At 41.7% G+C, this 25,942-nt stretch overlaps 1 protein-coding gene across 1 annotated transcript in view; it reads left to right on the top strand.

The window, feature by feature from the left end:
* Positions 1-16,248: 16,248 nt before the first annotated feature.
* Positions 16,249-25,942, top strand: part of CD164L2 (CD164 molecule like 2) — a 447,628-nt gene continuing 437,934 nt past the window's right edge. Inside the window, exon 1 of the mRNA XM_077299585.1 lies at positions 16,249-16,441. Coding sequence (XP_077155700.1) covers positions 16,384-16,441 — 58 coding nt within the window. The 5' untranslated portion in view covers positions 16,249-16,383. The remainder of the gene's footprint in view (positions 16,442-25,942) is intronic.

The following is a 25,942-nucleotide window of genomic DNA, read 5'->3' as shown; positions in this document are numbered from 1 at the left end:
CAGGAGCATCAGGCACAAAGCTCCTAGAAAGAGCATCGGCCTTCACATTCTTTGAACCTGGTAAATACGAGACAACAAAATCAAAGCGGGAGAAAAACAATGACCAGCGGGCCTGTCTCGGATTAAGGCGTTTAGCAGACTCGAGATACATCAGATTTTTGTGATCAGTCAAGACCACCACACGATGCTTAGCACCCTCGAGCCAATGACGCCACTCCTCAAATGCCCATTTCATGGCCAACAACTCCCGATTGCCCACATCATAATTTCGCTCGGCAGGCGAAAACTTCCTGGAGAAAAAGGCACAAGGTTTCATAACAGAGCAACCAGGGCCTCTCTGCGACAAAACGGCCCCTGCTCCAATCTCTGAAGCATCCACCTCAACCTGAAAGGGAAGTGAGACATCGGGCTGGCACAAAACAGGCGCCGAAGTAAACCGGCGCTTCAACTCCTGGAAAGCCTCCACGGCAGCAGGAGCCCAGTTAGCTACATCGGAGCCCTTCTTGGTCATATCCGTCAACGGTTTCACAATGCTAGAAAAATTAGCGATAAAACGACGGTAGAAGTTAGCGAAACCCAAGAACTTCTGAAGACTCTTAACCGACGAGGGCTGAGTCCAATCAAGAATAGCTCGGACCTTGACTGGGTCCATCTCCACAGCAGAAGGGGAAAAAATGAACCCCAAAAAGGGAACCTTCTGTACACCAAAGAGACACTTTGAGCCCTTGACAAACAAAGAATTTTCACGCAAAATTTTAAAGACCAACCTGACCTGCTCCACATGCGAATCCCAATCATCAGAAAAAACCAAAATATCATCCAGATAAACAATCAAAAATTTATCCAGATACTTCCGGAAAATGTCATGCATAAAGGACTGAAAAACTGAAGGCGCATTGGAGAGCCCAAAAGGCATCACCAAGTACTCAAAATGACCTTCGGGCGTATTGAATGCGGTTTTCCATTCATCACCTTGCTTAATGCGCACAAGGTTGTACGCACCACGAAGGTCTATCTTGGTGAACCACTTGGCACCTTTAATCCGGGCAAACAAGTCAGACAACAGCGGTAAAGGATACTGAAATTTGACAGTGATCTTATTTAAAAGCCGATAATCAATACAAGGTCTCAAAGATCCGTCCTTTTTTGCCACAAAAAAGAATCCCGCACCAAGGGGGGAAGAAGACGGACGAATATGTCCTTTCTCCAGAGACTCCTTGATATATGAACGCATAGCGGTATGTTCAGGTACCGACAGATTAAACAGTCTTCCCTTAGGAAACTTACTGCCTGGGATCAAATCTATAGCACAGTCACAGTCCCTATGAGGAGGCAGTGCACTGGACTCAGACTCACTGAAGACATCCTGATAATCAGACAAATACTCCGGAACTTCCGAAGGCGTAGAAGAAGCAATAGACACAGGCAGGGAATCCCCATGAATACCACGACAGCCCCAACTTGAGACTGACATAGCCTTCCAGTCCAGGACTGGATTATGGGTCTGTAACCATGGCAGCCCTAAAACAACCAAATCATGCATTTTATATAAAACCAGGAAACGTATCACCTCGCGGTGTTCAGGAGTCATGCACATGATAACCTGTGTCCAATACTGCGGTTTATTTGCTGCCAATGGCGTAGCATCAATACCCCTAAGAGGAATAGGATTTTCTAATGGTTCAAGAGTAAAACCACAGTGCTTAGCAAATGACAGATCCATAAGACTCAGGGCAGCACCTGAATCTACAAACGCCATGACAGGATAAGACGACAGTGAGCAAATCAAAGTTACAGACAGAATAAATTTAGGTTGCAAATTACCAACGGTGACAGGACTAACAACCTTAGCTATACGTTTAGAGCATGCTGAGATAACATGTGTAGAATCACCACAGTAGTAGCACAAGCCATTCCGGCGTCTATGAATTTTCCGCTCATTTCTAGTCAGGATTCTGTCACATTGCATTAAATCAGGTGTCTGTTCAGACAACACCATGAGGGAATTTGCGGTTTTTCTATCACATTGCACCGAATTAGGTGTCTGTTCAGACAACACCATGAGGGAATTTGCGGTTTTGCGCTCCCGCAACCGCCGGTCAATTTGAATAGCCAGTGCCATAGTATCATTGAGACCTGTGGGAATGGGAAAACCCACCATAACATTCTTAATGGCTTCAGATAGGCCATTTCTAAAATTAGCGGCCAGTGCACACTCGTTCCAATGTGTCAGCACGGACCATTTCCGAAATTTTTGGCAATACACTTCAGCCTCGTCCTGCCCCTGAGACATAGCCAGCAAGGCCTTTTCTGCCTGAATCTCAAGATTGGGTTCCTCATAAAGTAAACCGAGCGCCAGAAAAAACGCATCAATATCAGCCAATGCCGGATCTCCTGGCGCCAGCGAAAAAGCCCAATCCTGAGGGTCGCCCCGTAAGAACGAAATAACTATTTTTACTTGCTGAGCAGAGTCTCCAGATGAACAGGGTCTCAGGGACAAAAACAATTTACAATTATTCACAAAATTCCTAAACTTAAACCTGTCTCCGGAAAACAGTTCAGGAATCGGTATTTTAGGTTCTGACCTAGGATTTCTGATAACATAGTCTTGTATGCCCTGCACACGAGTAGCCAGCTGGTCCACACTTGTAATCAAGGTCTGGACATTCATGTCTGCAGCAAGCATAGCCACTCTGAGGTAAAGGGGAAGAAGAAAGAAAAAAAAAAAAAAAAAAACTCAGAATCTTCTTTCTTATAATCCCTCTTCTGCAACGCATTAAACATTTAATACTGGCCTGGCAAACTGTTATGACCCCAATGGCGAGGGTCTCAGAGGTACGTGGAAGTCTGCAGAATACAAAAATCCAGCTCATAGGGCAGTGGTAACTGGGTTGACCATATATCTACTCCTAACGCCAACACTAGAAGTAGCCGGGGATCATTCCTACGTTGATTCTAGATGACACGCTCCAGCCGGAGAATCTAGCTACCCCTAGTAGAGGAAAACAAAAGACCTCTCTTGCCTCCAGAGAAGGGGACCCCAAAGCTGGATAGAAGCCCCCCACAAATAATAATGGTGAGGTAAGAGGAAATGACAAACACAGAAATGAACCAGGTTTAGCACAGAGAGGCCCGCTTACTGATAGCAGAATAAAGAAAGGTAACTTATATGGTCAACAAAAACCCTATCAAAATCCACACTGGAAATTCAAGAACCCCCGAACCGTCTAACGGTCCGGGGGGAGAACACCAGCCCCCTAGAGCTTCCAGCAAAGGTCAGGATATAGATTTGGAACAAGCTGGACAAAAATACAAAACCAAAACAAATAGCAAAAAGCAAAAGGCAGACTTAGCTGATATAACTGGAACCAGGATCAGTAGACAAGAGCACAGCAGACTAGCTCTGATAACTACGTTGCCAGGCATTGAACTGAAGGTCTAGGGAGCTTATATAGCAACACCCCTAACTAACGACCCAGGTGCGGATAAAAGGAATGACAGAAAAACCAGAGTCAAAAAACTAGTAACCACTAGAGGGAGCAAAAAGCAAATTCACAACAGCGAGCCATGCAAGGCACGTGTGTAAGGTTGGCTCGGCGTAGGGCCGCCACCAGGTTTGCACCATTATCGCATATGGCCTTCTCTGGCTCCAGGTTGAGTGTAGACAGCCATTGCTCAAACTCGGCATGGATAGCTGTCCACAACTCTTGATCAGTATGAGTGCGATCTCCAAGGCATATTAATGTAAACACTGCCTGATTGGGATGAGCCCTAGCTACGCAGTATGGAGGAGGGGGGATTCTCTCTGCAGTGTTGGAACATGTGATCCTTTAAGGTAAGGGTTGAGGGTGCATGTGGATGCCCTAGAGGAGGTGGAGGTGGCAGAAGCACTGGAAGAAGAGTTAGATACAGAGGTTTGTTCTACAAGCCCTGCGGATACCAAGACTTGGTGTCTAGTGACACCTTGCTGTCTAGTTCTCCATCCCCTGGTGTGTACTAGTTTAGTTCTCCAACTTAAGATGTTTAGTTCTCCAATCCCTGTTGTCTATTAGTTTAGTTATCCATCGTATGGTGTCTAGTGGTTTAGTTCTCAAACCCAAGTTGTTTAGTAACTTAGTTCTCCATCCCATTTTCTAGTAATATAGTAATCATTCTTATGGTGTGTAGTGGTTTAGTTCACCATCCCCAAGCGCCCTGCAAGCCTTGGGGATTGCAAGACTTGTGGAGTGGCCCCTTCCCCGACTGCCCCCACAGTCACCAGAGTCACCCAGTGCCCAGTCATCGAGATGTAACGCCTCTGTCCATGCTTGCTCGTCCAGGTGTCAGTGTTGAAATACACCCTTGCAGACATAGAATTTTTCAGGGAACGAATGATGTCCGAGTAGCGGTCATATACTGTCCACCAGGCTCACCTTCTAACTTCCTTGACTACTTTTCTGCCTTGCTGCCACACTTCATGTCCTCAGAATCCCCAACCCTTATCTTTGGAGAATTCAACAACCCCATCTCATCAACTGCACCCCAGCTTCTATGTCTAGCCTCTTCTTGTGGCCTCTCACAACTTTCAACCTCTGAGACACACAAAGACAGTAATACCCCTGATCTGGTCTTTGTCGGGCTCCTACCTAGATAACTCACCTCTTATCCTTTGTCTCCCGTGAAATTAGGAGTATAACCACAACTTAGACATTTTTATGCACTCCCTAAAAACACATTTGTTTAGGGCGGTTTATGTATATATACACTGCGTGCAGAATTATTAGGCAAGTTGTATTTTAGATGATTATTTTTATTATTGATCAACAACTATGTTTTTTCTTAGGAGGATATCTGTTTGTGCAGGTAACTATTAGGCCATCGAGGGGAAAAAAGGAACATGTTCATTAAATTTGCGGAATTGCGGGGATTCTGCACACCTAGGAATGCATTGATCTGCTTACTTTCCGCATGTGGCAATGCCCACCATGCGGGAAGTAAGCAGATCATGTGCGGTTGGTACCCAGGGTGGAGGAGAGGAGACTCTCCTCCATGGACTGGGCACCATATAATTGGTAAAAAAAAAAGAATTAAAATAAAAAATAGTCATATACTCACCTTCGATGGCCCCCGGAGTCTTCCCGCCTCTCATTGGTGCACGCTGCCGCTGCCGCTTCCGTTCCTATAGATGGTGTGTGTGAAGGACCTGCGATGATGCCGCGGTCACATGACCGCGATGACGCCGCGGTCACGTGACCGCGACGTCATCGAAGGTCCTGCACACACACACCATCTATAGGAACGGAAGCCGCTGAGGAGATCGGCTGTCTGCAGGTGAGTATAACCATTTTTTTTTAAATTATTTTTAAACATTCTATCTTTTACTATTGATGCTGCATAGGCTGCATCTATAGTAAAAAGTTGGTCACACTTGTCAAACACTCTGTTTGACAAGTGTGACCAACCTGTCAATCAGTTTTCCAAGCGATGCTACAGATCGCTTGGAAAACTTTAGCATTCTGCAAGCTAATTACGCTTGCAAAATGCTAAAAAAAATGTGAAAAAAACGGGAAAAAAACGCAAAAAAAAAAAGCGGATTTCTTGCAGAAAATTTCCAGTTATCTTCAGGAAATTTCTGCAAGAAATCCTGACGTGTGCACATACCCTTACTGTGCAGAATTATTAGGCAGCTTAATAAAAACCAAATATATTCCCATCTCGCTTGTTTATTTTCACCAGATAAACCAATATAACTGCACAAAATTTAGACATAAACATTTCTGACATGCAAAAACAAAACCCCCCAAAATTAGTGACCAATATAGCCACCTTTCTTTATGATGACACTCAACAGCCTTCCATCCATAGATTCTGTCAGTTGCTTGATCTGTTTACGATCAACATTGCATGTAATAGCCACCAGAGCCTCCCAGGCACTGTTCGAGAGGTGTACTGTTTTCCCTCCCTGTAGATCTCACATTTTATGAGGGACAACAGGTTCTCTATGGGGTTCAGATCAGGTGAACAAGGGGGCCATGTCATTATTTTTTCTTCTTTGAGACCTTTACTGGTCCGCCACGCTGTGGAGTAGTTGGAGGCATGTGATGGAGCATTGTCCTGCATGAAAATCATGTTTTTTCTTGAATGATACCGACTTCTTCCTGTACCACTGCTTGAAGAAGTTGTCTTCCAGAAACTGGCAGTAGGTCTGGGAGTTGAGCTTCACTCCATCCTCAACCCGAAAAGGTCCCAGAAGTTCATATTTGAGGATACCAGCCCATACCAGTACCCCACCTCCACCTTGCTGGCGTCTGAGTCGGAGTGGAGCTCTCTGCCCTTTACTGATCCAGCCTCTGCCCATCCATATGGCCCATCAAGAGTCACTCTCATTTCATCAGTCCATAAAACCTTTGAAAAGTCAGTCTTAAGATATTTCTTGGCCCAGTCTTGATGTTTTATCTTATGTTTCTTGTTCAAAGGTGGTCGTTTTTCAGCCTTCCTTATCTTGGCCATGTCCCTGAGTATTGCACTCCTTGTGCTTTTTGTTACTCCAGTAACGTTGCAGCTCTGAAATATTGCAAAACTGGTGGCAAAGTTTGGCAATTTCAAGACTGCTGCATCCCTCTGCAAGACATCTCACAATTTTGGACTTTCCAGAGCCTGTCAAATCTCTCTTCTGACCCATTTTGCCAAAGGAAAGGAAGTTGCACACCTTATAGGGTTTTGATGTCATTAGACAACACCCCTCCTCATTACAGAGATGCACATCACCTGATTTACTTAATTGGTAGTTGGCTCTCAAGCCTGAACAGCTTGGAGTAGGACACCATGTATAAAAAGTATCATGTGATCAAAATACAACTTGCCTAATAATTCTGCACACAGTAAATATATATATATATATATATATATATATATATATATATATATATATATATATACACTCACCGGCCACTTTATTAGGTACACCATGCTAGTAACGGGTTGGACCCCCTTTTGCCTTCAGAACTGCCTCAATTCTTCGTGGCATAGATTCAACAAGGTGCTGGAAGCATTCCTCAGAGATTTTGGTCCATATTGACATGATGGCATCACACAGTTGCCGCAGATTTGTCGGCTGCACATCCCAAAGATGCTCCATACAAGGCAGGATGGATCCATGCTTTCATGTTGTTTACGCCAAATTCTGACCCTACCATCCGAATGTCGCAGCAGAAATCAAGACTCATCAGACCAAGCAACGTTTTTCCAATCTTCTACTGTCCAATTTCAATGAGCTTGTACAAATTGTAGCCTCAGTTTCCTGTTCTTAGCTGAAAGGAGTGGTACCCGGTGTGGTCTTCTGCTGCTGTAGCCCATCTGCCTCAAAGTTCGACGCACTGTGCGTTCAGAGATGCTCTTAGGCCTACCTTGGTTGTAACGGGTGGCAATTTGAGTCACTGTTGCCTTTCTATCAGCTCGAACCAGTCTGCCCATTCTCCTCTGACCTCTGGCATCAACAAGGCATTTCCGCCCACAGAACTGCCGCTCACTGGATTTTTTTTCTTTTTCGGACCATTCTCTGTAAACCCTAGAGATGGTTGTGCGTGAAAATCCCAGTAGATCAGCAGTTTCTGAAATACTCAGACCAGCCCTTCTGGCACCAACAACCATGCCACGTTCAAAGGCACTCAAATCACCTTTCTTCCCCATACTGATGCTCGGTTTGAACTGCAGGAGATTGTCTTGACCATGTCTACATGCCTAAATGCACTGAGTTGCCGCCATGTGATTGGCTGATTAGAAATTAAGTGTTAACAAGAAGTTGGACAGGTGTACCTAATAAAGTGGCCGGTGAGTGTATATATATACAGTACAGACCAAAAGTTTGGACACACCTTTTCATTTAAGGAAGTTTCTGTATTTTCATGACTATGAAAATTGTACATTCACACTGAAGGCATCAAAACTGTGAATTAACACATGTGGAATTATATACTTAACAAAAAAGTGTGAAACAACTGAAATTATGTCTTATATTCTAGGTTCTTCAAAGTAGCCACCTTTTGCTTTGATTACTGCTTTGCACACTCTTGGCATTCTCTTGATGAGCTTCAAGAGGTAGTCACCGGGAATGGTTTTCACTTCACAGGTATACCCTGTCAGGTTTAATAAGTGGGATTTCTTGCCTTATAAATGGGGTTGGGACCATCAGTTGTGTTGTGCAGAAGTCTGGTGGATACACAGCTGATAGTCCTACTAAATAGACTGTTAGCTGCTATTTTCTTGCCATAATACAAATTCTAAGTGAAGAAAAATGAGTGGCCATCATTACTTTAAGAAATGAAGGTCAGTCAGTCCAAAAAATTGGGAAAACTTTGAAAGTGTCCCCAAGTGCAGTTGCAAAAACCATCAAGCGCTACAAAAAAACTGGCTCACATGAGGACTGCCCCAGGAAAGGAAGACCAAGAGTCACCTTTGCTTCTGAGGATAAGTTTATCTGAGTCACCAGTCTCAGAAATCGCAGGTTAACAGCAGAGACCAGGTCAATACCAAACAGAGTTCTAGCAGCAGACACATCTCTACAACAACTGTTAACAGGAGACTTTGTGTAGCAGGCCTTCATGGTAAAATAGCTGCTAGGAAACCACTGCTAAGGACAAGCAACAAGCACAAGAAACTTGTTTGGGCTAAAGAACACAAGGAATGGGCATTAGACCAGTGGAAATCTGTGCTTTGGTCTGATGAGTCCAAATTTGAGATCTTTGGTTCCAAGCACCGCGTCTTTGTGCGACGCAAAAAAGGTGAACGGATGGACTCTACATGCCTGGTTCCCACCGTGAAGCATGGAGAAGGTGTGATGGTGTGGGGGTGCTTTGCTGGTGACACTGTTGAGGATTTATTCAAAATTGAAGGCATACAGAACCAGCATGGCTACCACAGCATCTTGCAGCGGCATGCTATTCCATTCGGTTTGCACTTAGTTGGACCATCATTTAGTTTTCTACAGGACAATGACCCCAAACACACCTCCAGGCTGTGTAAGGGCTATTTGACCAATAAGGAGAGTGATGGGGTGCTACGCCAGATGACCTGGCCTCCACAGTCTCCAGACCTGAACCCAATCGAGATGGTTTTGGATGAGCTGGACTGCAGAGTGAAGGCAAAAGGGCCATCAAGTGCTAAGCATCTCTGGGAACTCCTTCAAGATTGTTGGAAGACCATTCCCGGTGACTACCTCTTGAAGCTCATCAAGAGAATGCCAAGAGTGTGCAAAGCAGTAATCAAAGCAAAAGGTCGCTACTTTGAAGAACCTAGAATATAAGACATAATTTCAGTTGTTTCACACTTTTTTGTTAAGTATATAATTCCACATGTGTTAATTCATAGTTTTGATGCCTTCAGTGTGAATGTACAATTTTCATAGTCATGAAAATACAGAAAAATCTTTAAATGAGAAGGTGTGTCCAATCTTTTGGTCTGTACTGTGTATACTAGATGGAGGCCTGATTCTAACGCATCGGGTATTCTAGAATATGTATGTAGTTTATTTATGAAGTTTTCAGAATAATGCAATTTTTACACAGGATTCGGCCGGCCGGGCGTGACCAATTAGCGAAGCGTGGTTCAAATTCCGCGCAAAATCGTGGCCGGACTGCGCCTGTCGCTGATTGGTCACGCCCAGCCACAAACAATCAGTGAAGCCAGGGCCGGCTCCAGGTTTTTGAGGGCCCCGGGCAAAAGAGTCTCAGTGGGCCCCTCTCTTTAACACATTCAATGAAAATGAAAAAATTGAGGCTAAAATAATTTTTTTGCAAAAAAAGTACTTTATAATTTTTACTGATCAATTTGTGAAGCACCTGGGGGTTCAAAGTGCTCACTATGCATCTGGATAAGTTCCTTGGGGGGTCTAGTTTCCAAAATGGGGTCATTTGTGGGGGAGCTCCAATCATCAGGCACACAGGGGCTCTCCAAACACGACATGGTGTCTGCTAAAGATTGGAGCCAATTTTTCATTCAAAAAGTCAAATGGTGCTCCTTCCCTTCCGAGCCCTGTCGTGCGCTCAAACTGTGGTTCCCCCCCACATATGGGGTATCGGCGTACTCAGGACAAATTGTACAATAACATTCCGGGTCCAGTTTCTCCTTTTACCCTTGGGAAAATAAAAAAATTGTTGCTAAAAGATTATTTTTGTGGCTAAAAGATTATTTTTGTGACTAAAAATTTAAATGTTCATTTTTTCCTTCCATGTTGCTTCTACTGCTGTAAACACCTGAAGGGTTAATAAAGTTCTTGAATGTGGTTTTTAGCACCTTGAGGGGTGCAGTTTTTAGAATGGTGTCACTTTTGGGTATTTGTAGCCATATAGACCCCTCAAACTGACTTCAAATGTGAGGTGGTCCCTAAAAAAATGGTTTTGTAAATTTTGTTGTAAAAATGAGAAATCGCAGGTCAAATTTTAACCCTTATAACTTCTTATAAAAAAAATTTTGTTTCCAAAATTCTGCTGATGTAAAGTAGACATATGGGTAATGTTACTTATTAACTATTTTGTGTCACATAAATCTCTGGTTTAACAGAATAAAAATTCAAATTTTGAAAATTGCAAAAGGAAGGAGGGGAGCGAAAAACATGCAAACAACCCTTGGGGGTAAACGGGTTAAAATTAAACCTGAAACCAGAGCATGGAGAACAGAAGTGGCCAGCAATAAGTACGGATCCCATTGAACACCTGTGGAGAGATTTTAAAATTGCTGTTAGGTGAAGGCGCCTATTCAAATATGTGAGACCTGGAGCAATATGCAAACGAAAAATGATCCAAAATTCCAGTTAAGTGGTGTAAAAAGCCTGTTGATGATTATATGCAAACACATGCCAAAACACATGCTTACGCAGCATTTTTTTATCCGCATTATCTTACGCATGATGCAAAAAAACGCTGAGTGTGCATGCGTTTGTATGCATTTTGGCATGCACTTGCGTTGTTTATGTGCATGCATTAGATATATCCAATGCTTCACAGTAGCTTTTCCTTGACATCAGACACCCAGTAGGCGTGTCTCATTGGATTTATATATATATATATATATATATATATATATATATATATATATATATACACACATACTGCACTGATGAAATCCTTGTCTTTGGCTGCTGTATCAAACTGCAAGATGGATCTTGACATGGACAGCTTCTATGAAGATCTGGATTTACAATTGAAATTGGCTGCCTTTGTTGTGGCTTGTCAAGAACAAAGAAGAAGAGACAGACAGAGAAGACGTCGTTGTCGCTTTTGGCAACACCCCTTCCTTGAACTCCGAGAGAGCCATGGATCCTACCACTCTTTGTACACAGAGCTGCGTGCAAACCCTCGAAAGTTTTTTGACTACACGAGGATGTCGGAACAGAGTTTCGATGACCTGCTGCTACGTGTCCAAGGATCCATTGCCAGGCAGGACACACAGCTCCATCGAGCAATGCCTGCTGATGAACATCTCTTGGTCACCCTGAGGTATGTAATTTGGAAAAAAAAAACACATGTCATTAATATGATTTTTCTAAAAGCCATGTACTGATTTTTTTTTTTTCTTATTTTCTGTTCGGCAGATTCCTGGTTACCGGAGAGACCTTGTCATCCCTCCAGTTTTAATTCAGGATTGGAGTGTCAACACTTTCCTGGATTATTGGAGACACGTGCCGTTCTTTAGGTGAGGTTCTGAGGCAAGAATTCCTCCCCCAACCCACAACAGAAATGTGGCTTGAAAATGCTGAAAAATTCAAGTACATTTGAAATTTTCCTAACTGTGTGGGGGCTGTGGACGGCAAACACATTCGGATTCTGAAACCTGCTGGAAGTGGAACCAAATATTTCAATTATAAAAAATACTTTTTCATTGTTCTAATGGCAATTACATGCTGAGTGTAGATTTGTCGCCGTGGACATTGGCTCATATGGACGAGGAAATTACTCACCAATGCCTGCCAATGCAGTTTGTTGTGATGGGGATGAAGCATTCCAAATGTGTGCCAACCTCATCAAACCGTACTCAAGTCAGAACTTAAATCACACATAAAAGATTTACAACTACCGACTGACAAGGGCAAGAAGAACTGTTGAGTGTGCCTTTGGATTGCTGGTTTCTAAATGGCGCATTTTGGTAACAACCATTAATCTAAAAATTGAGACTATTGATGAGGTTGTGAAAGCTTGTGTTCTTCTGCACAACTACATCCTGGTAAGAGTGACAAAACTTAGAACCTGAGGAACATGTTTCATTGCATGATTACCAAAATCACCCTCTGAGGACTACAGTAGAAGTTGCTCAGATGGGGAATACGTTTGCTGCTTATTTTGTTTCTGATAATGAACGTGTTCCATGGCAAGACCAAATGGTTTAAGCCATGGTTTACAGTCCCTGTAATGTTAAAATTTCTATGTAATGTTAAAATGTACATGTAATGTTAAAATGTACCTGTTCAAATGTACATGTAATTTTAAAATGTACCTGTAATTTTATAATGTACCTTTAATGTTAAAATCTACCTTTAATTTTACAATGTACCTGTAAATTCTTGCTTACTCAAATAATAAAATACCTCCAGTTAAACTTACAAGTTCCCTCAACAATACAATACACACCGGTGTGTGTTTGCGGTGGCGCATACAGATACAAAGAAAACACAGATATTTTGCAAGAAAAAATAAAAATTTTAATTAACAAATTTTAACAAAAAAAATTGGTTTAGGATAGGGGTGATTGGGTTTAGGATCGGGGTCTATCTGAGGGTGAGTTGGGGTGGACCTTGGCGGTGTGGAGATGTGAGGATTGGATGGTAGTTGATGAGGTAGGGGTTACAGGGGAATTGGCAACAAATTGAAGGATTGGATCATGAATGGGAGTGGACACATCAGGGATAGACAACACAGTGGAATCATGGAAATGGATAGACAAACTGGAAGGGACAGACACAGACACAAGGGAAGGTAGTGACACATTGGTAGGTGAGGGTGGAGGCGGTAGGTCCAATCTTTGCCATTTTTTGTGGCTCCGGGTCTTCATCCTGCTGGGTAGAGGTTTACTCTTTGTTCTTTGTTTCCTTAGCCATCTGGGAGTGGCGGCCTCTGTATTAGTGTTCTGGCGTGGTGCGGGGATGGGCAACATCATGGATACTGCTGGCTGCAGGGGTGATGGGATGGGCAGCGTCGTGGATACTGATGGCTGCAGGGGTGCTGAACTTTGCAGCGTGGTGGATTTCTGAACTGGAGGCGGTGGTGGTGGAGGATAGTTCGGTGCTGTGGGAGTTTAAAAGTAGATGTTTGGCTGCGGGTAATATCCTACGGCCTGTGGATTGTAGCTATGGGACAGTGGCTGGGACTGCTTCTGCTGCAATGCGTGGTTGTAAGCAGCCTGGCAGGCCTGCATGATGTTCAGTTGGAGTTGAGACGTAAGGTTTTCCGACATGCTCCGCTCTATTGCTGAAAAGAAATGTCTCGCCAGTCTCTCAAGGTCAGCTTCCAGGCGGTCAAGGCATTTGCTGACATCCTGTAAAAGTGTGTTCGCATGGGTGAACCCACTCTTCAGTCTATCACCAAGCACCCTAATCCCATCCTGGAAGACCAAGCTTAAGTGCATAAACTTGGGCATTACTGGCCTCTCCCAGGCCCTCTGCTACTGACGAGAAGATCCAAATAAAGCAGAGGAAGAGGGCTGTGAGACGGGAAACGAGATGGACCGGCTGCCTGTTACCCAGCCTGTGAAGCCTGCCAGGTTGCTCCATCGCTGGTGAATGATTGGGACTGCGTCTGTTTGTTGGCTCGTCGATGAGGGGCTGCTTCAACAGAGGATGATCCAGGTTGTGCTGTGCTTCACCAGGTTCTGTGTGAAAAAAATCAAATGTTAGTAAAACAAAAAAAACAAAAAACATGCAACACAAAAGATACTTACGCTAAGCAAGCGCAGGCCTCAGAAAACCAAGGATGCGGTGATATTTATATTTTCTTAACGTTTGAGCAGCTCCACTTTGAACCCGAATCTCCTCTCTGATGTCCTTGTTCAAGCGGTCCTGCATGGAACATCAACAGATTTTGATTCTCTTCACTGTGAAGGGTTAAAAAAAGGAAAAAAATGATTGGATAACAATGCACATACATTAACAGGTTCACTGCCACGTCAGACCACATTGCAATACTTACCAAAAGAATTTCTGGCACGTGGTGTTGCACGGTCCCAATCAGCCAGCAGCGATGTTGCCACTTCTTCCCAGAGTCGTCGAATCACCACATTGTCGGAGTGCTGACGGTCTTGGGTGTCCCACAACGGTACTCGCTCTTGCACAAGGTTGATCAGTTGTTCGTTGTCAATTTCCAAGATGGCTTCTTCCCATTGTGGAACCTATAGATAAAATAGAAAAAAAGATTAAGTAAAACTACAAACAAATTCTACTACAACTCTGATGAAAATAATACTTACATCCCATCTTTCCTCCTCAGAAACTTGAGTCTGACAATGCTGGGAAGCTACATTTCCACTCGACTGCTCCTGCTCTTCCACACTGGAAGGTACCTGTAAAGAAAATACTGGATTTACCACATGTAAAGTATTGCCAGTCAATACATGCCAATCAGTATATCAAATGTGATTACATAATCAGGGTCAAGTCCACTCTAGGAGGCTTCACTGGAGGAGGACATGTTGGAAGAGAAGGCAGCAGTCAAGTGAAACACTACAGAAAAGAACAGAGGAGAAAAATTAAACTTGTTATGAGCAAAACACTATGTAGCCCCCGCAAAAAATCCATGGAAACCAATACTTACATAGCAGGCACAGGAAGCATGAAGTGCTCTAAAATTTCCTGGTTTGGTCTTGATAAAACACAGTGTACCTACACCAGCAGATGACATGGCCCCACAAACCATCGCTGATTGTGAAAACTTAACACTAGACCTCAAGCAGCTTGGATTGTCTGTCTCTCCACACTTCATCCAGACTCTGGGACCTTGAATTCCAAGGTCTAGTGCAGTGCTTCTCAACTGCAGTCCTCAAGACCCACCAACAGGTCTTGTTTTCAGGATTTCCTTAGTATTGCACAGGTGATAATTTCATCACCTACTCAAGCATTAATTCCATCACCTATGCAGTAGTAAGGAAATCCTGAAAACATGACCTGTTAGTGGGTCTTGAGGACAGGAGTTGAGAAACACTGGTCTAGTGTGAAGTATCCACAATGATGGTTTTGGGACCCATGTCATCTGCTGGTGTAGGTCCACTGTGTTTTATTAAGACCAAAGTCAGCGCAGCCATCTACCAGGAAATTGTAGAGCACTTCATGCTTCCCTCTGCCGACAAGCTTTTTGGACAAGGAAATGTCATTCTCCAGCAGGATGTGGCACCTGTCCACACTGCCAAAAGTACTAATACCTGGTTTAAAAACAACAGTATCACTGTGCTTGATTGGCCAGCAAACTCGTCTGACTTTAACCCCATAGAGAATCTATGAGGTTTTGTCAAGAGGAACATGAGAGACACCAGACCCAACAATGCAGACAAGCTGAAGGCTGTTATCAAAGCAATCTGGGCTTCCAGAACACCTCAGCAGTGCCACAGACTGATCGCCTCCATGCCACGCCGCATTGATGCAGTAATTGATGCATATGGAGCCCCAACCAAGTATTGAGTTCATTTACTGAACATACAATTCAGTAGGCCAACATTTTGGATGTTAAAATCATTTTTTCAAGCTGGTGCTATAAAGTATTCTAATTTACTGAGATAATGACTTTTGGGTTTTCATTGGCTGTAAGCCATAATCATCAACATTAACAGAAATAAACATTTGAAATACATCAGTCTATTTGTAATGACTCTTTTAATATAGGAGTTTCACTTTTTGTATTGAAGAACTGAAATAAATTAACTTTTTGATGATACTCTAATTTTGTGAGATGCACCTCTTTTTAGGGGTGCTGGGCTGGTGTATTTACCATTTAAATTGACTAAAATTTGACTAAAATATTTAGACTCTTAAAAAAGTTGCAGTTTTTTTTACACTAAGATGATGTGTTTTAGATATCTTGAAATATTATACTGTTCCACTCTCCACCTGTCAGAACATTATAGGATACTATATAGGGCTCTTGTATATCTCTAATGAGGACTTGTACAGGATTCCTCTCTTTAGGTGCAATGTGCAGCTCCTGTCTCAGGTTTCTGTCATCAGCTCAATTTCCTCTTCTTGTCTGATCAGTTACCAGGTCAGAGACAAATCGCTTAAAACACAAAACTCTCTAGCCTCCTATGTTCATGCAGAACATCTTCTTGCTTGACAAATGTAATTGCTGTACACAGTAGTTACTAATAAGTTATTTTGCCTGTTTAGCCTATAATATTTATTTTTCCAAGGATATATTGGTTCATCAGCTAAATATGAAGTATCAACTCTGCATTGCTGGGCTTCTGGCCACCTTATCTCTTTGTGATGCAGGTAGGTACCTAGTTACCAACTCCTACAGCCGAGAACCTTTATCTTGCATTTATTAGAGGTGTGTATTCTTGTGTGTATTCTTATGAGTCACTATTTTTACGCAACAGTTTGTCGCTACTTAATCATTAATTACCTAGTTATTGAAGCTTTACAAAACTTGCATTGTAAGAAACATGATAGGTAATGTAATTGTAAAAGCTCCTGTGATTCAGAATATGAGGGACTTGCCATTGTTCCATAAATAAGGTTATTGCAGACTTTTGCCTCTGGATATTCCACTAACTTCTATCTCCTTTATGTTGAGTTGGGTTGCTGCCTGTGCTATATGTATATGCAGAGGTTTATAATAGTAACTAGATGGTGGCCCAATTCTAACGTATCAGGTATTCTAGAATATGTAGGTAGTATATAGCACAGGCTACGTACTATATTGCACAGTGACGTAGTATATAACACAACCAACGTAGTATATAACATAGGTACGTAGTATATAACAGAGCTACGTAGTATATAACACAGCCACGTAGTGTATTGCACAGGTATGTAGTATATTGGTCAGCCATGTAGTATATAGCAGAGCCACGTAGTATATAACAGCCACGTAGTATATTGTAGAGCCACGTAGTATATTGCACAGCCATGTAGTATATAACACAGTCACATAGTGTATTGCACAGCTACGTAGTGTATTGCACAGCTATGTAGTATATTGGTCAGCGACGTAGTATATAGCAGAGCCACGTAGTATATAACATAGCCACATAGTATATTGCACAGCCATGTAGTATATAACAGAGCCACGTAGTATATTGCACAGTCGACGTAGTATATAACAGAACCAACACAGCCACATACTATATTGCACAGCTACGTAGTATATAATACAGAGCACGTAGTATATTGCACAGCCACGTAGTATATTGGACAGTCACGTTGTATATTGCAGTCACGTTGTATATTGCCCAGCTACATAGTATATAGCACAGAGAAGTAGTATATAACAGAGCCCACGCAGTATGTAACACAGCCCACGTAGTACATAGCAATGTGGGCACTATATGCGTGGTTAAAAATGACTTAAAATAAAAAATAAACATATACTCACCTTCCGAAAGCACCTTGAAGTCCTGGCGCCTGTGTACGGTTCACGAGGCAGCTTCCAGTCCCAGGGTTGGTATGAGCGCAGGACCTGTGATGACGTCGCGGTCACATGACCATGACGTCATGGCAGGTCCTTCTCGCATAGCATCCTTGGCACCGGAAACTGCCGCTTGCACTGCCGAGGACAGTGTGCGACGTCGGAGGGTGAGAATAACCTTTTTTATTATTATTATTTGTAACACTAGATCTTTTTACTATTGATGCTGCATACGCAGCATCAATAGTAAAAAGTTGGTCACACAGGGTTAATAGCGTTATACCGCAGTCCATTAACGCTGGCATTAACCCTGTGTGAGTGCTCAGCGCTGACTGCAGGGCAGTAAAGCAGCGGCCATTTCGCTGCCAGACTATGGCCGTCGCTGATTGGTCGTGGCAATGGTCGTGGGCGTTTTGCACGACCAATCAGCGACTTGGATTTTCATGACAGACAGAGGCCGCGACCAATGAATATCCGTGACAGACAGACAGACAGAAAGACGGAAGTGACCCTTAGACAATTCTATAGTAGATACTTTCTGAAAATTGCTATGTAATAGTTTTCTGCATCCTGTTTGTGTGCATGTGTCTGTAGGTTTAATAATTGTTACTGAGAAGACATATCAATATTAAATGTTTCCTCTAAACCTGAAAAGGAAATATATTGAGTTATTAACTATGTTCTGGATATGATTTATGGCTTTTTTTTAGATCTGTGTTGGAGTGTCTCCATCGCAGTTGCAATCATTTTTACTAGATGAAGTGAAGCGCTTTTTCTGTGGTGTGACAGTCACCTGTATGGAAAGCCCATGTCCCTTATTATTACCAGCAGGTTCTGTTAGGCATTGTTTGTGTCTACCGTGTGACAGATTCATCCACTGCATGAATTCTATTTTTCTGTTCTTTTAACTCAGAACAGATAAACTGAATACCTTACATAGATGTAAATCTTGATTCATAAGTGAAATATGTAACAAATTAATTAGTATTAACAAACAGAACATTTAGAATAGAATCACTTAAATTGATTTCTGTTCTCACATTTTCTAAGTTAAAAAAATGTAACCCTTCTTTGCATTGTTTTTTTTTTAATGCTGGATTATGTGTGGTGCAAAATTCCTGCTTTGTTTGCCTCTTCATATATGTTGGTGTTTAACATGGCTGAAACTAGTATGAATCACATCACTCAAGCCAACAATAGGCAGCCTTCCAGGCTTTCACTAATGCTAATTTGCAGATTACAGATCGTTTGAAACTTTCTTTCGTCGTCTAGTGTCCCGCTGTGGCGGCATGATTGCATCGTGTGACACAGGTTGTATACGATGTGCGCACAGTAACCAACGGCTTCTACATCGCAAATACGTCATGAAATTATCGCTCCAGCGCCGTGTATTGCAACGTGTGACCGCAGTCTACGACGCTGGAGCGATAATCATACGACGCTGCAACGTCACGAATCGTGCCGTCGTAGCGATGAAAATGGCACTGTGTGACGGTACCCTAAGGGCTCTTTCACACGTCCATATCTATGGTATGTGTGGTGGCAGTTATCACATGTACCAGTAACACTAACACATGTAGACCCATTCATGTGAATGGGTCTGTGCACGTCAGTGTGTTTCCATGGACCGTGTGTCCGTGGTCAAAACACGCTGACATGAAACCAATCACAACATGGAAGGAGCAACACAATCAAAAAATATAATGCAATATACAAATTTTATTACATATTAAAAATAAATATGAATTACACATAATTACACAAATCAACAAATATAAATAAATAATAAAACAGGGCTACTGGATTCCCTGTCACATATGGAAATATCAGCAGTGGCAGAAAAAAGAGAACATAAGACCTACAAATCCTGACAGAACTAAATACTTGTTGGAATAAGTTTAAATGCAACAACTCCATTCCTGTTGTAGTCTGCATTGAATGTCTATGAGTGTTCATTTGTCAGCTATGCTGTGATTGTTAAAGTTTGTAAAAAAAAAAAAAAGGTCAGAGGACACTCACTGATTGCATCAGTCTGCTGCTGTTTCCTTCACAGAGAGACATGTGTTACATGGACTAGATTATATCGGTAGTTACTGTCAAAGCTTTCTTATTTTGTTCCAGTTCAAGCTGCATATATTAAACACAGTTTGCCTTACGTTGGATTCTGCTGCTTATATGAAGTAACACGCGCTGCTGTGGTAATACTCCGGCTAACAGGTTATGGGCCCAGCCACCGGAAAGTAAATGGTAAAAAGCCCAGTCACCGGAATAAGCAGCGAGCCAAGCGCAGACAGCACAGAGGAACCCCCGGAATACAAGGACACCGGAACGCAAAGGTACCGCAGTGTACAGAGCACCGGACAGCGCAGCTTAAAGGGCCAGTAACAAACAAAAAAAAGAGGTACAAGAGACAAGAATGTCTACAGAAAGGAATGCAGTGAAGTACACAGTGCCAAGTCTCACAAATCACAATTACAGCTCCTGGAAATTCAAGGTAAAGATGTTACTTATAAGAGAGGGTACATGGAAATGTATTGAACAGCCTGTGCCTGACCCAGTACCGGGTGATTGGCTAGAGACTGATCAGAAAGCACAAAGCACTATTTCCCTCAGCATAGATGATAACCAGATTGTACATGTATGCAAATGTGATACTGCAAAGAAAATGTGGGAAGAATTACAGAAAGTGCATGAAAGGTCAAATCTCAGCAATAAGCTATATCTTATGAGAAAGCTGTATCAGTCTAAATTAAGTGATGGCCAGCATATGCAGGACTATATCAGAAACACCCTAGAGATTGTGGAGCGCCTAAGGGGTATTGGTGAAGAAATTAAAGATTTTCATGTTGCTGCATTACTATTAAGTGGTCTTCCAGAAAGTTATGACACGCTTGTGACTGCATTAGATGCCAGACCAGATGATGAACTCACACTAGAATATGTGAAAGGGAAACTTGCAGATGAATACAAGAGAAAGTCAGAGACTATTAGCAATAATATATGCAAAGCAGAAACAGCATTAAAGACACAGTATTTTTCTAAAGCTCAGAGTCATTTAAAGGAAACTCGTGAATGTTTTGTCTGTAAAAAGCCTGGTCACCTTAAAGCAGACTGCAGAGTGTGGAAAGCAAGAATGAATCAGTTTAAAAAGCAGGACAGTCATCAAAAGGTTAAAACAGCTGTAAAGAAGGAAGATGCATGTATTGCGACTGCATTTGGGGTCAGCACAAGCCCATATGCAAACCATGTTTGGTGTATTGACTCTGGAGCGACTGCTCACATGACACGTGATAAGGATTTCTTCATTAATCTAGATGAAAGCAAGTCTGAAAAGGTAATTTTAGCTAATGGTCACTATATGACATCAGAAGGAATAGGAGATGGTTATTTCCATTGTCAAGTTCAATCCTCAGCACAAGTCAGAAAAATCCCAGTTAAAGACGTGCTGTATGTTCCCAAACTTGAAAGTAACCTTTTATCTGTAAAGAAGCTTGCACAACAAGGAAATATAGTTACATTTAAGGATGACAGATGCATCATTTCAAAGAAGGGTCATACCCTTGCCGAAGGAAAAATCAAAGATGAACTTTATCAGCTGAAATGCAATGAAACTGTTTACAGTGCTAGACAAGATTTTCATAAGGACTGTATTCATGTGTGGCACAGACGCCTAGGCCACAGAGATCCAGAAGCAGTAAAGAAACTAGCTCAACTTGCAAATGGTATTGCAATCAACCAGTGTAATCAAACAATGAAGTGCACAAGTTGCCTAAAAGGGAAAATGTCCAGAAAATCGTTTCCTAAAGTAAGCACTACTAAATCTGCACAGATACTGGATTTGATACATACAGATGTGTGTGGTCCAATGAGTGTTCTTACTCCCAGCAAGAAGAGATATTTTCTCACATTCATTGATGATTATTCCAGATATACTGTTACTTACCTACTTCAAAGTAAAGATGAAGTTCCACAGAAACTTGAAGAATATCTTGCTGCAGTTCTTAACAAATTTGGAAGAATACCAAAGGTACTGCGAGCAGATAATGGAACTGAATATACAAGTGGTAAAGTGCAAACCATCCTGAAAAAGAATGGAATCGTGTTCCAGACAACCGTTCCATACAACCCAGAGCAGAATGGCACAGCAGAGAGAAAGAACCGAACTCTTTGTGAAAGTGGAAGAAGTATGCTATTTGATGGAAACCTACCTACAACATATTGGGGAGAAGCCATCATGACTGCTACCTATCTTCAAAATCGACTGCCAAGTAAAGCTACAAGTAAAACTCCATATGAGCTATGGAACTGTGAGAAGCCCAACCTGAAGCATCTCAGGATATTCGGAAGCAAAACTTTTGTGCATGTTCCCAAAGAAAAACGTTCTAAGTGGGAATCTCATGCAAAGGAAGGAGTTCTTGTGGGGTACAGTGAAACTCAGAAAGGATACAGAATCCTGCATCCACAGACCAACACAGTAACAATCAGCAGAGATGTAGTGATTGATGAAAACTCAGTATCGCTCAAATTTCATGAGGTTACGCAAATAATTCAACCTAAGGAACAAGAATTTCAGTCAGTGATTCCAGACATTGAAGAGAATCTCAAAGAAAATACTGAAGTCTGGATATGCTCTGAAAGTACTGAAAAAGAAACAGAAGAACCAAGCCAACCTCAGGAGATCAGAAGATCAGAAAGATCAAATAAAGGAATTCCAGCTAAACGCCTTTCTTATATGGTCAGATCAATTCCAGAAGAAGAGCCACAGTCATGGCAGGAAATGCAAAAACTGCCTATTCATAAGAAGCAAAAATGGATAAAAGCTGCTGATGAAGAAATGGAATCCCTTCATAAGCTCAAAACATGGGAGCTCACAGAGCTACCTCAAGGCAAGAAAGCAATTGGATGTAAGTGGGTCTTTAAGAACAAATATGACTCCGAAGGTAATATTCACCGTTTTAAAGCAAGATTGGTCGCAAAAGGATATTCACAAAAATATGGTGAAGATTATGATGCTACTTTTGCTCCAGTTGCCAAGCAAACTACATTCAGAACTTTATTATCCATAGCTGCTGTTCAGCAGATGAAAGTAAGACATTTTGACATCAAAACAGCCTTTCTACATGGAGACATTGAAGAAGAGCTGTACATGACTCAACCAGAAGGCTATGTTAAAAGGGGTAAAGAGAACCTTGTTTGCAGAATGCAAAAATCTCTCTACGGCCTTAAGCAATCAGCAAGAGCATGGAACACTAAGATGAACAAAGTGTTAATCGACGAAGGATTTAAAAGGTCTCAAGCGGATCCATGTTTGTATACAAAAAGTGTATCACAAGATTGGATGTATGTTATTCTATATGTGGATGATGTAATAATAGCGCATCAAGAAGAGAGAGAAATTTCAAAACTAGGTCAAATTCTGAACAAGCATTTCGAGACCAAGGACCTTGGAGATGTGACATACTATTTGGGAATCCAAATCCAGAGAGAGGAAGATGGAAGTTTTCTTCTTAATCAAAATTCTAAAATCTCCACAGTTCTAAACCAGTTTGGAATGTCAGAAGCCAAAGGCATATCAACTCCAATGGATCCATCTTACCTAAAATTGGAAGGAGAAGAAGATCTGCTACCCACAAATGACAGTTACAGACAAGCAGTGGGAGCACTTCTATACATAGCAACCACAACCCGTCCAGATATCTCAGCCACAGTGGGAATTCTCTGCCGACGTGTAAGCAAGCCACGCCAAAGAGATTGGAATGCAATTAAGAGACTTCTTCAGTATCTTAAGGCAACCCAAGAGTTAAGTCTAAAGATTTCTGCATCAGGAGATCTAATTCTCAGAGGATATGTAGATGCAGATTGGGCTGGAGACTCAAGTGATCGAAGATCAACAAGTGGTTACTTGTTCAAGTTAGGACACACTTCAATCTCATGGTCGAGTAGAAAACAAGTGTCAGTTGCATTGTCTTCTACAGAAGCAGAGTATACATCAGCTGCTCATGCAAGTCAAGAGTTAATTTGGTTGAAGCAACTTTTGGAAGAATTCGGCAAACCACTAGCTGAACCAACTGTTATCTATGAGGACAACCAAGGATGTATCAAGCTCGCCAGCAGTGAAAGGATAAGTGCAAGAACAAAGCACATTGATGTTAAACATCATCACTTGCGTGACTTAGTAGAGCGTGAAGTTCTAAAGTTTGTTTACTGTGAATCTGACAAAATGTTAGCAGATGTTTTGACAAAGCCATTGTCAAGAGCCAAGTTTGAAGAATTCAGAACTGCAATGGGACTAACAGGATAAGCAGTTGTTGAGTGGGGGTGTTGGAATAAGTTTAAATGCAACAACTCCATTCCTGTTGTAGTCTGCATTGAATGTCTATGAGTGTTCATTTGTCAGCTATGCTGTGATTGTTAAAGTTTGTAAAAAAAAAAAAAAGGTCAGAGGACACTCACTGATTGCATCAGTCTGCTGCTGTTTCCTTCACAGAGAGACATGTGTTACATGGACTAGATTATATCGGTAGTTACTGTCAAAGCTTTCTTATTTTGTTCCAGTTCAAGCTGCATATATTAAACACAGTTTGCCTTACGTTGGATTCTGCTGCTTATATGAAGTAACACGCGCTGCTGTGGTAATACTCCGGCTAACAATACTAAAATAGTAAATTGACCACCCATACAGAGTATAATAGCCTAATGCTAAAATAACTGTTGTAAGTGCCAGTATAGGTGTTCATAGATAAATCCATGCATAGGCTCCCAGTAAATGAAACATATGTACAAATATCACAAATACACATATAGTACAATGATCATATGATGAAAGCACTTGTCATAAAATATTGATGGACAGTAAACTACCTGTGGCCATGTTTAAAGCAGGATATGCAGGTCTGTGACCATACTTTGACACATATTTCACCGCCTCTACAGCTTCGTCATGAGGTAGGTAGCTCTATGTTGGGCCATATTTTATTTAGTAGGCTAAGTCACTAAGTGCCCACAGTTGTAACTGCACATCCTTGCCATGTTGCTGCTCCGTAGTGTGAGTGGCGCTCTGAGCTCACGTCTCCTGTCACATGATCCGGTCAGCTAACAAGACCTGCAACTAAGACAATGCAATGCCCATGTAGCGCGCCTACCCCTGCACCACTTAAGCCTGCTGCACTATATGAGTCATAATGGCGGTAATGGTATGGAGCCGTAAAATTCTCACCACACATACATCATAGTGATAGATAATAGATAATATATGGGACAATTGATAGCTCACATAGGTATATTCGGGGGCTACATATAAGCATCTCAGCTGCATAGTCATCACTATATTTCAACATAAACTGTGAAGGTGCTAATAATAGTTAATCAGTAATAATTACGAATATACTGATATGCAAAAACTATGAAGTGCAACTAATTATTGTAAGTAAAAATTATATTAAGTGAATGACTGTGATATGTTACAGAATATGAAATTGAGCACTACTAGTGTAAACAGATATATAAAATATAAGCATGAGCATACTATACCTCCATATATTTAAAAAAAAATGTGCTCAATAAGTTTGTGGGTGTATATCACACCTAAATACACAATAAATATTAAGTGCTAATATAATTAAATAGTAGTGAACAACAAGTAAAGGACAATGCACATGATATAAACAGTTATACCTAGGGAAAACAATGACATGGAGATCTGAACAATAATCCCATGACTATAATCATAAGGTGCCAAATTAATTTAATTTTCATCTCTAGAGAAGAGTCCAACCGCTTGCCAACGCACCCTGATTCGATAAATGACCCCATCCAAAAAACTCTGATTCTATATATCATAAAAAATATTAAAAATCCTTGAAGACCCTCTGTCCCCCCTCCCTTTTTTCTTTCATCTATCATGTGTCTTGAGGAGACAATGCTGGATGCCTTTATGTAAAATGGCAGTGACAGAGATGTGAAACAGATTAATTAAAATGCGAGAATTCCTCTTTATGTCCAGATGACTGAAGAGGATGTGTATTGTCCACTGAGAGAGACAGGAAAGGTCTTATTAGGGTCTGACATTTATCAAAGAACATCTGACACCCTTTACAACTAGCTATGGTAACTGCAGTACAATGAGAGAGCAGACTCCAGGAGAAAATATGGAATATTGGATTTTCTATACATCCAATATTTGATACATTCATTGTTGACACCCGGATAAACTAGGCCAAAAATACTCATATTTTCTCATAATTTTAAACCCCACCAAAAGCCCAAATCCATAGGGGCCATATAACCACGAGCAGATAAGCCATGTTTGGTCTCTAAGCGTAGCTAAAATCCTGATACAAAAGATGTCCTCAGTCTCGACCCTC

The sequence above is a fragment of the Ranitomeya variabilis genome, chromosome 3 (assembly GCF_051348905.1).
Source record: "Ranitomeya variabilis isolate aRanVar5 chromosome 3, aRanVar5.hap1, whole genome shotgun sequence".
Classification (NCBI taxonomy): Eukaryota; Metazoa; Chordata; class Amphibia; order Anura; family Dendrobatidae; genus Ranitomeya; species Ranitomeya variabilis.
Note: the sequence above shows the minus strand (reverse complement) of the source record. Positions and strands in the feature narration are given on the sequence as shown.